General features: G+C 37.9%; 2 protein-coding genes across 4 annotated transcripts; both read right to left on the reverse strand.

The window, feature by feature from the left end:
* Positions 1-767: 767 nt before the first annotated feature.
* Positions 768-4412, reverse strand: LOC106749845 (lipid storage droplets surface-binding protein 2-like). Of its 3 annotated transcripts, none has more exons than XM_014629699.1 (4): positions 4217-4412; positions 3304-3682; positions 2950-3235; positions 768-2642 (listed from the first exon to the last, which is right to left on the reverse strand). In XM_014629699.1, the coding sequence occupies exons 2-4, from the start codon at positions 3604-3606 to the stop codon at positions 2398-2400; spliced, it is 834 nt and encodes a 277-aa protein (XP_014485185.1). In that variant the 5' UTR covers positions 3607-3682; positions 4217-4412; the 3' UTR covers positions 768-2397. The 3 variants fall into 3 exon arrangements, with proteins under 3 accessions (XP_014485185.1, XP_014485187.1, XP_014485186.1); XM_014629701.1 differs by lacking the exon at positions 4217-4412 and adding an exon at positions 4095-4194; XM_014629700.1 differs by lacking the exon at positions 4217-4412 and adding an exon at positions 4036-4184.
* Positions 4413-5012: 600 nt separating this feature from the next.
* Positions 5013-10333, reverse strand: LOC106749844 (lipid storage droplets surface-binding protein 2). The gene is made up of 4 exons (XM_014629698.1): positions 10226-10333; positions 8053-8387; positions 6551-6803; positions 5013-5990 (listed from the first exon to the last, which is right to left on the reverse strand). Exons 2-4 carry the CDS (start codon positions 8380-8382, stop codon positions 5725-5727), a joined length of 849 nt encoding a protein of 282 aa, XP_014485184.1. The 5' UTR covers positions 8383-8387; positions 10226-10333; the 3' UTR covers positions 5013-5724.
* Between the last annotated feature and the right edge of the window lie 793 nt (positions 10334-11126).

The raw sequence follows: 11126 nt of genomic DNA on the forward strand, positions 1-11126 counted from the left end.
GGTCCGGAGGAAAAATCTTTCGGCGCGAACGTTTGGAACGTACGATCACTCGTTCGCACATAATGGATGAATGACGGTTCGCTAATGAGAATTTGTCGCAGTTCTCTCTCTCGTTGGCCTCTCGTCCCTCGTTCTCTTTGTAACAAATTAATTTTAACGAGATCAAGAGACGTATCTCTCTCTCTCTCTCTCTCTCTCTCGCGTTCCAGTCTCCGCCGAGATCTACGGAGAGAGATTTTTTTATTCGGCGAGAAGAGAGTGCACGCCGGCTTGATCATATTCTTCCGAGGCTTTGGGATTAACCGTGGAATGAGTATGAAGAAATCATGATGAAGACTTTGCCTCGCCTCACCACTCCTCGCTCGTCAGTTTCGCCGGCGCGAGAGTATCTTCTCGCCACGAGTTTACCGGACGTTTCGCCGTGTGTACGCGATTCCATCGCGCCGCTCGCTTCATCCCCGTTTTCCGCGGGAGGGGACGTGATAAATGCTCCGACACTGACATCAGAAAAATACACTCTCGTTTCTTTAACACGTCGGTGCCCCCTTATCTCCCGGCTCGAGCCACTCTCCTTGTGAGAAATGGCTTGTTAAAAAAAGAAAAAAAGAAGAAGGGAAAAACCGACCAGTCGGATTTTTACGCCGGCTATTTACGTCTATTACGACCTAACGATCCCGAAGACCGACCGCACGCGATATAACTCAAGCTGAGTATCGCGGAGAGCAGAATTAATACACACGGTGAATACCGCAGGGTGAATAAATGCGTCCTGTGCGTAGCGTCTTTAATATATATCCTTTATACAAATGCACATTAGTAAGTACAGGACAGAGAAATAATTCGTGTATCGTCGTTTTAGTGCGTGAATGTTGTGCAATCTGCCCGCTCTCGCGAATCATTCTCTTCGATGCGATTGTACTCTATGCATATATATTATACGTTGAGCTCATTTATATCTTATGATCCAAGTACAAGATGTTGCAACAATCATTCTTGTGTGCACTCAATGGTAACGTTACATGATGTAAAATAGAAAATAAGTTAGACTTACATCTTTTTCGCGATTACAATAGTTACAATTAATCATTATTGGTTTACAATTTTATTTATTTTCTTTCTTTCTTTCTCCCTCTTGTTTCCATCATATTTAACATAACATTGGACGCGTTATATTGCACTAATGTTAACATATTACGGCTGCATTATACACGTAAAAAAATGCCATTCGGGATTGACTCAAAGAAATGGAAATAACGTATTGACTCGTTACGCATTCGTATCGTGCATAACATGTGCATACGTAACAAGTACCGCGCTTTTCAAGTACAAACGCCTGTAGTCACGAGATAACAGGGTACGAAAATTGCAGTTATGAAAGCAGGGACAAATTGACGGAAAGTATCGTACTATTATTCTCGAGATAAGAATAACGATATTGCTTTGATAATTCGTCCTCGTAAATGCGTAGCCTAACAGTCTGAGCAATATTTGCGCGCAGTTTGATCGTTGCTAACATATATAACTACGTTAAAAAATTCGAACATACATACTAAACTTTAACTTTTTAACATATAATAAACATTTATAACATGAATGAGCGAAAATAATTGTACATATGGAAGGACTATTCCGTTTAACATTTTCCTAAATATTCAACGTTAAACCTTTCGGAATAACGATTATTAATTTTTCTACCGTGATATTGTGTGCGCATCCCCCAAAAAAGTGACTTTTATAAGGTTTATTTTTTGCTACTTACCATGTCACATAATAAAATTTTAATTTGAAAAAAATCTTTTCCGAAAGGTTTAAGTATCTTGGTGAAATAATTTCAAATTAAAGTTCTGCTACGAGGAGTAGCAGCCTTTCATAATTTTTTACTTATATGTTTAATATACCGAATTACATAAGTTTTTATCATCTGCATATCAAATAAATAATATTATACTTAATTTTTTACGCGATTGAACTTCAAGAGACTTTAAGAAACGTTTAAAATCACTTGAACTTCAAGAGAACTTTAAGAAACGTTTAAAATCACGTCATATCTAAAAAATCACTCTGTTTTTAAAACATAATTCGATTGTGCTTCTCGCAACAGCAAACAGCAAACAGCGGGACGACTTTACTCAAAATGTGAGAAATATGCAAACACAGAATATCATGAGAAACGGTGTCGTATATCACGAGGCTAAGAGCACCGCTTCTCTTTAATCCACTTTGGACCGCGAAATTATTCTACGAATATTCACGTGTTTCACGACGTTCGTATTAAGCGAAATTCGCATTTTGTAAGTAAAACATTCCCACGTCTAACTTCTTATAAAAGTGATAAAAATAGTCTGATCTCTTAGGTGTCATTGAGTACGCGATTATCACAGACTGGATAGCGAGTCGCTAATTTACAATAGAGAAGAGACAGTCGCTGACTAATTTAAAAATGGAACTTATTATCACCTCCAGTATCGTGATCACTTGGATAAGTATCAGCCCGTGTAGTATCAAAATGAGCGCCTCTATTGTATACGTATTCCGAAACTTTTCCATCAACGCAAAGTAAATACGTCGCGATGCCCGAATACTGAATCCGCTCAGTCTTTCCACCGTATGATGTAGCTTGGCGTGTTCGCTGCAGAGCCGTTCTATAAAGATATAGTGATTAAAATTATCGTAGAATAAAATGTAATGTCCCCGACTAATTGACAGCGATAACACTCGATTGCATAATTGTCTCGACATAAAAATCAATCGTAAATCACATTGTGACCTTATGACTCGTGGTTTACAAGACGATCCAAAATAATCGTAATCTTCCCGTATCGACGACTTTTTCTCAGAAAAAGAAATTGATTCTTCTCTTTCGCATTTTTCAGATCCTTGATATAATCAAGATCAAGTGATCGAGAGAAGGATACACGTGATCGTTTCACATTACAACGAAAAGGTTACCTGTGTCAAGGTGAGGTTCTTCCTGCTGTGGCGGTAAATACTTATCCAACATAATTTCAGCGAGATCAGTGGTGTTGTCCACAGTCTTCAGAATATTGATACCCGTCTCGGTCGACATGACCCTGTCCGCTTGTTGCCAACTGTAGACTCTTAAGTAATGTACCTTGTAATACGTAAGTAAAGTCATGATCCTCACTCGCTGCTTGGTCTCGTACGTTAGATCGGTAAAAGTTTTCACAGCTGGACGAAGACGTTCGGATACCATAGACCTGGTACGATCTAATATCTACAACAAGAAATAAATATTAGTTACATATGGTCGAAATCACCAGGCTGTCTAAAGAGGCGCGTCACCTGTTTGGGTTCCTCTTTAATAATAGGCAATTTCACTTCTACAAAATCGATTCCCTGGCACAACGTTTTATCCAGAGTGTATATCGGCTTCTCGATGAATCTGGCAACTGGCAAAGACTTTTCTATCATCACGTTCACCATGCTCTCGACAGTGTCGAAAGCCCAATTCACAAATGTGTTCGCGCCCTTCACACGTCCGTACACTTCAGTAGACTTGTCCCACAAATAATTGACACTGGGGATCTTGCGGGCACGATCGACAGATTGAATGCGGTAAAATTGCTCTGAGAGTTCTGTATCCATGGCTGCGATCCAGCTGAGATCTCCTTCTCATGGATAAAAGTAGCGGTAGCTCCTCGGATTCCCGTAACAGCGAAATCTGTAAAAAAAGAGACTGAAATCGAGCTACGAATAACAAATGCCTGCTTGAGTATCCCTTATGTATAATCCATCGATAAAATTGTACGATTTGATATTTATATACGAGGATAAAAGAAATCAAATTTCTTTCCTGCGAAGCATTCTCTCGACCGTTGCATCATAATTCTTATTATAGTCTATTGCCTGGGGCAGCGCGCAATTCAACAATAAACATTCCACAACTACCCCTTACAACGCGCAGCGTGCCCTCGGCGGTTTACGTGGCCTGTAGTTCAAGCGAGACGTGCGTACGGCATTTGTAAGAAAAAAATGAAAGGTATACAATAATATTAGAGCACACTGGCAACGTACGAGAGTAATATCATGTGCCGGAGCATTCACAAAGTAACAGTTGTAGGAACGCGGCTTACTACGTCTCATTGTTGCGCACGATTGACTGCGTGGGTGCGCACGCCCAAGATCAATGTCACGGACGCACGGAATTGACAGGTGACGCGGCCGACGTGACACAACAGAGGAAAACGACACTTACGATCGACGCGGCACGACGTGCGAGCTCCTCTCTAGTCGTCCTGTGTGTGCGCCTTTGTTTCGTCTGTCTCTCAAGCCCCGTCGCGTACGCTGTACCTTGATCCCTGACTCATTTCACTGCGAAATTTGTTTACTCGGCCAGCGGGCCGCGATCGCGAGTTCAAATTATTTATACACTTCCAACCGAGCCCGTTTGCCCTCTGTCATTTTTCACGATATCGACGCGCATACAGATGTCGACACCGAACCGCGCTGCAACTGCTATCAAATGGTTTCGTTGGAAACTCTAATCGTACGTCGGTAACGGTACGTCGTTCGAGACATTTATGGTGCGAGCGAATCTTTTCTTTCTTATTTTACTATTCAATTTTCGCGAATCTGGATTTTACTCGAAAGTTCGTGGCCTAACATTATTTGGATTCGATGAAGCAATTTCTGAAAATGTTCAAATCTGATCATTCCTAATTTTATTTAAAAATAAGTCAATCGACGATATAAATCTTATCGGTATAATTTTGCTAGGTAAACGAATCTACACAGAAAAAGATCTCTAGTCTTAAATTGAGAAGAGATATTTTCATATGTAAGCAAGAATATTATAACTTTTTTAGAAAATCTTTTTTTTAGTTTTGATTTGATCGAATGTATATTAATGTAATTATTACTTGCACTCAAAAGGCCCTGTTAGAGCGGTTTAAGCGAAACGAGTTCTCCCAGCAAGAACTATCGTAATCCTTTACAGCTGATTTCTATATTTCTTACTTTTCAAATTGACTAGGTCGAAGTATAGATACAAGTAACGTTTGCGACACTATTATATTTTATAAAGTGTATATAGACTCTATATAGAGAGTGCGTATTATACATCAGAATACTTTACAAAATATTTATATATATATCTACGTTCAAATTTTGATAGCAGTCCTTTGAAATGATATTCTTCGTGGTGCTTAAAAATATTTGTACATTGTGCAATTAATAACTAACATTTATCATTGAGACGAAATTTCATTCGTTTCTCGTAGGCACAGAGAAATGCGAGATCTCGCAATTTACATCAACATAAATTTTTTAATCCGTGAGAAAATATCGAGAAAACGCACATACGTGATCCTGTTTTAGTACATATTACAATTCACGATTGTAGATTAGATTTAAAAAATTGACATGTGGTGGGTACAATGCGGATTAAACGTAAATCCAGAAGAAACGTTAGTATTCACAAAGCGACAGATCGATGTATTTGTTATGAGGTTTCAATAGCGTTCTATGAAAATTTTCGCATTGGAATATTTTATATTTGTAGTAGCATTCTCTTATTAAAACAAGTATTAATAATCTTCTCAATAAATGTAACTAATATATTCAAAAATTGCACGAATAAAATATACATTATGGAATTTTATCTCTCACGTTTCTGCAAACGTTTGAAACACCTAAAAATTAGAGACGAATGAATTAATTAAATTGTACGAGCACACGTCACGTGAAACGTACGAAGTACTAGGCTCATTTATTCTTCCCCTCTTTATTATCCGTTTGGCCGCCTGACTGCTGCTCTTTCGTCTCGTCCTCCGGCTTCTGTCCGTTATTCAAGAAGTGCGTGAGATGGAGGATAGACACAACGCTAGATATGTACGTTTGCACATCTTCTTTCTTTACTGTCTTCAGTTGCGCAGCAACTGAGTGATATACGCGATTAGCAGTTTTCTTCGATAGATGACCAATAGTCTGTACCGCGTGAAGGACCTTGTTTTCTTCCGCCGAGACTGGACCTACAATAATGGCATTCATCGCGTTAAAACGACCCCGGATAATATAAAATTATTTATTTATTCAATCTTATTTCTACTTAATTTAGGAACACTTTTGTGCAAATAGAATTCAGAGAGAACTTATAAAACTGAATAATATATATTTATAACGATAATATATATTTAAAACGATAATATATATTTAAAACGATATTTATAACGAAACATTTTTATCGATATAAATAGACATAATTATATTCTCCTCACATCGAACGATTTATTTTTAAACATGTGAATAGAATCTTTGCTGTTAATACGATGATGTAAACAGGGAAAACTTTATGTTCTGATTATATAAGATCACGTATATAATATACATATAGTTGCGCACCGTTAGCCAATGGCAATTATGTTTTCTTAAAAAAATTCACGGCAATGATATTTATGAAAATATTCAATCAAGGTAATATCAGCTATAAATCATTAATTTCTTGCAGTTCCGCTTTAATATTCTTCTTAACGCATTACGTAAAGGAAGTCAGTAGATGGCATTGTAAATTTTCATCTTTTATACGACATACTTGGCTCATCACTTTCCTCTCCCTCCACTGGTGGGAAATAACGGTCCAATAAACGATTGACGAGCACACTAGTGTTGTCAACACCTTCCACAGCCTTGTTACCGCATGGTGTGTTCAGAAGCTCGTTCGCCTTAACTACAGCGACCTCCTTCAGGGTATCTAGCTGTTGCGAGACTGACTGCCTCCTCGCGTTGAGTTTGTCGATGGTTGGCTGCAAAGAGCTGCTCATAACCGCTTTAGCGGCGTCATATATCTGCGAACAAACGCGAAAACGGTATTTCTCATGGTTTCATGATTGAATAGATTTCGCGATTGATCTGACATACGAATTAGACGGCTTTGTACAATTCGAGCGTTAATATTCATACCGATATGTGGAAGCAAATGTTTGCTTAAACGACAATGAAACAACACGATCTACACGTTGTGTAAATTGCGCAGTGTTGAGCGAAATATCATCCAGCGACTGTTATCCGCCCGTTGAAATTGTATAATATGTGATAATCGCACGTAATTGGTCTAGCGACATACGAAATTAATTCCATGTAAATCGTCTTCTACTTTTGGACGTAGCTCATTCCTCCAAATTCGCAGCACGACGACAGATATTCTCGTATACTAAGCTATTGCAAATATAATGAGATCGATCGGTGACCACCTACTTAAATATAGTTGTTCTCGCTTTAATCATTCGAAATTTAATTTCGTCTACGACCACTCGAGATGTTCCAGAGTGTAACGGCGAACGATATTTAATCTACATTGTTAGAAAAATCTAATAAACTTAATAACTTTGTTGTGAAAGTTTTTTTTACATGACCAAGTTATGAAAATTAATATTACATAACGCATAGTTATGAAAAGACATTCTGAATTCACTTTTCATAGTGACGTAATCATTTCGAATATGAGATTTAATGAGTGAATATCAGTGAGGTACATCACAATTGATATATTTCATTAATATTCACAACTAACGGTTTATATTGTTGTCAAGTCCTATATCATACATATATCATACTGTGTATTATTAAATATTAGAATAATTCTAATATATCATAACGTGTCATGATTGAATATGAAAACTAAACAGCAAATTGTGTAATATAAGATGGAAAAGTATTAAATTTCGGATTTTTTTTTCATTTTATAGTAAATATAAATCATAACTATCTTATAACTAACAAACACTGATATTATAAAAATCCCCAAGGTTACAAATTTTAATATAGAATTCTTAAATTTACTAGCAGAAACGTTATTACATTTAAGACATTCGTTAACGGAATCTCTTTTACCACTGTGTATTTTACACGACATGTATAAATACAATTGTTCTAAATATGACTAATTTTTTTGCGTGATTCCGCATGCTTCGTTTATAATCATCACTGAAAAACATTCCCGTAGAAATTCTCCGCGAATTTTCGAAGAAAATTTTCTCCAAACACCTTCGTGAACACATTGTATGTTTGCTCAAAAGGGTCGGTCTCGGTTTTTACCTGCTGTGGCGGTTGCTTCACGATCGGGACCTTTTGTTCGACGATGTCCAGCCCTTGGCACAGCTTCTGATCAACGGCACTGATCGGTCCTTCGAATTTCTTCGCCAGAGGAGCTGCGAGTGGTGTCGCAGTGGCGGTCGCATAATGTAATCCCGCTTCGGCGTAGCTCAGCGCCCAGTTGACCAAATGATGGGAATCTTTAACGTAGGAATAGGTGGAGCCTGTCTTCTCGATGGCCGAATGGACCACCGGGATATTCTTCACCCGATCGATCACCTCGAGGCGAGGAGCGCTCTCGGAGTTTGACGAGGTCTTGCTTGCATCCGTCATTCTTTCTGTAAATCAAATAACGTGTTAGAAAACACGTACCAGCTGGCGTATCACTCATATATCCGAAGAATGGCGTAGTCGAATTATCAAATTTGTCTTCGACAAACCTATTGACTGGTACGAATAAACATTTGTAGATCTACGGAAATAACCTCGCGAGGCTTTGCTCAACCTCCCTCCTGAACTTCATCATGCCTCAGACTTTGATCTACGCCATTTTTCTAATGTGAATAATTCATACGTAAGCACATAATAAAAAAGGGCTCAGAATGAAAAAAGGACACGCAGTGGAAATATGTCGTTACTGCGTTATCGTGAGTGCATATCTTAATCGGATTCATGTTGAATGAAATACATGCAACTTTAAAAAGAATTCGTACAAGTGACCACGACAACACGATTGTGTTTGTCACCTCGTGAGTAACGTTTGTGTGTGACATTTATGTGTTAAAGAGTAAGTGGGTACAACGGTGAGACGAGCATTTTCCCCGGAGATCTTTGTACCTTCAGAAGCCGGTGAATCATTATCTAATAAACAGCCCGATATATCTCTATCTCTGACGATGAGTCAAGCGCACTTTGATACCATTATCGAAGCATAACTTGACGGTTAAGCGTGCTCCGTTTCTTCTCGAAACGTGTGTCCACATGTGCGATCGGCAACTTAATAATAAAAAAAAAAAAAAGAAACGAAAAACATAATAGGCGCGTAAAATATTCGATGACAATTATTATTATAAACATTTATTAGTTTTATTTAAATGTATTATTACATTCATCGACGTGCGGAAAACTATGCCAAGGAACGTGGAATCAAATGCAAAGAAAAAATCGTGTTCTACGAATTTGATTATGCGAATCAATGTACTCAACTTGTCATAAGATAATGCGCGTAATACATGATTCATTCGCTAGAACAGACGAGAGAATAATATTGAGTTATTATACCGCATTACTTCACAATTACATTACCTGTCTATAGGTTATGGGAAATTTCAAGAGTTTTCCGTCCTCCTTGTCATGCTTGGGACATATCAGAAGTAATTAAAAAAAAAACATCTTAAAAAGTCTTTTTAAATTTATATCGCGTACAATGCAATTCTGTGTAATAATGCAATTCTGTGTAATAATTACAAACTCGATAACGTCAACAACACGAGGTCACACTGGACCAATTAATATTAAATGCGGCTGCATTTATCATAACATTATTATCGCAAACCACGTAAATTTTCCGCGATATATTGACTTAACGGGAATGCTAATTTTACGTTCAGCGACAATCTATACCGCGAGTTCTTGCTTTCACAAGACTATTGATGTTTGTTGTAAAATATTCACCCTAGCTTTGGATCAAGTTACAACAATCACATTCGAAGCGAACGCGACACTCCGATAGTAATCAATACATATAATATGAGAATAAATTATCGAGCATAAATTATTATACGATAATGAAATAGTAGTATATTTATCCCCACCTATTTATACCCCACAATATTTATACACACCTGTCGTAACAAAAATTTATCGTTAGTGCAATCGTATATAAGCATTAAGTCGTATAATAAATTAAATGATTGCGGAATAGTTATTTGTTAGTAATGATAGCCATGTTAAGAATGCACGAAATGCGAAAAGGTAATAAAATGAGATGACTTCTGTGATGACTCGACAGAAATATTATATCTTATAGCAACGTATGGCACTTTTTTCCCAAATATTCTGCTGTCTGAAAACAATCGTTTCATTTTTCGTACTTGTACATTTCACAATAAATGCTTCGATGAATGCCTAACCGAGATTCTGCAATTCCATGTTGATTCTTTTACAGCATACTTACGTTCTTGATAACCTCGCTGAAGGAAATTCGTCGGTAACTAAATCGTCGGTTATACAGCCGATTCACACGAGACACCGGATAGAACTGACGTTACATCTGTGTGAGAAGTCATAAGTAGGGAACGTGGTCATCAGGTGGGGCGAGCGAAACAGGGACGTCGGAATCGCAGGTTCGCTTCAGGAAAGAGATGAAAGTAGAATTAGAAATTTATTCGCCTTAAAAAGCCTTCTGAAACTTCTTTGTAAATCATAAAATGTTCGAGAGCCCGATAAAAATTGGATCGTGAAATAAAATAAAACTCCGATTTTAAAATAAATCTTCTGATACACATTTCTAATATAATATGATTTCTCTCAGCAACGGACATTGCCTCATTCGTTATATCCGCTCGGCCGCATTATCAGTTATATTTCGCTCCCATTTGATTTTAAAAGCGCTCCATAATTTACTACTGTAAAGTCGTCGTAAAATAACTAACTAACGTTATCACTGTTCGGCTACATTTATCATAACATTTTTTTCTGCTTTATCTCGATGACTTCTTGTATGACACACTTCTGCAACTGGGTTCTTCGTGATATACGTACGTTCATGAATTTGGCTGCGCTTCTGCGCAGTGAAACGTCCCGCTATGTGGTTCTGCCGGTGTGACGTGGAGGTCACACACTTACTTGTTGCCTATAAATACACATTCAAAACGCGGTGGGCAGTCCACCGAGATGACCCTACGAAGAACGATGACTGGAAACCACGATGACTTCCACTTATTCAATCTGATGCAACTTCTCTGTTTAGTGTCTCCGTTTCGACATATCTGTCTATCGTCGCGCACATGCGTTCTCTTCTCGCTGCATCGTTAATCGTCTTCATTAACCGAACGTAGACGCGTAAATTTTATTGC

Source organism: Dinoponera quadriceps, unplaced genomic scaffold, assembly GCF_001313825.1.
Source record: "Dinoponera quadriceps isolate SergipeBrazil2010 unplaced genomic scaffold, ASM131382v1 scaffold4498, whole genome shotgun sequence".
Taxonomy (NCBI): Eukaryota; Metazoa; Arthropoda; class Insecta; order Hymenoptera; family Formicidae; genus Dinoponera; species Dinoponera quadriceps.

Coding starts and splice junctions, on each gene's coding strand:
- LOC106749844 (XM_014629698.1), bottom strand. CDS start 8,382: ATGACGGATGCAAGCAAGACCTCGTCAAACTCCGAGAGCGCTCCTCGC. Junction 6,804..8,052: donor TGAAGCAACCGCCACAGCAG/GTAAAAACCGAG, acceptor GTTTGTTCGCAG/ATATATGACGCCGCTAAAGC. Junction 5,991..6,550: donor AGAGGAAAGTGATGAGCCAA/GTATGTCGTATA, acceptor CCATTATTGTAG/GTCCAGTCTCGGCGGAAGAA.
- LOC106749845 (XM_014629699.1), bottom strand. CDS start 3,606: ATGGATACAGAACTCTCAGAGCAATTTTACCGCATTCAATCTGTCGAT. Junction 3,236..3,303: donor TTAAAGAGGAACCCAAACAG/GTGACGCGCCTC, acceptor TTCTTGTTGTAG/ATATTAGATCGTACCAGGTC. Junction 2,643..2,949: donor AGAACCTCACCTTGACACAG/GTAACCTTTTCG, acceptor ATATCTTTATAG/AACGGCTCTGCAGCGAACAC.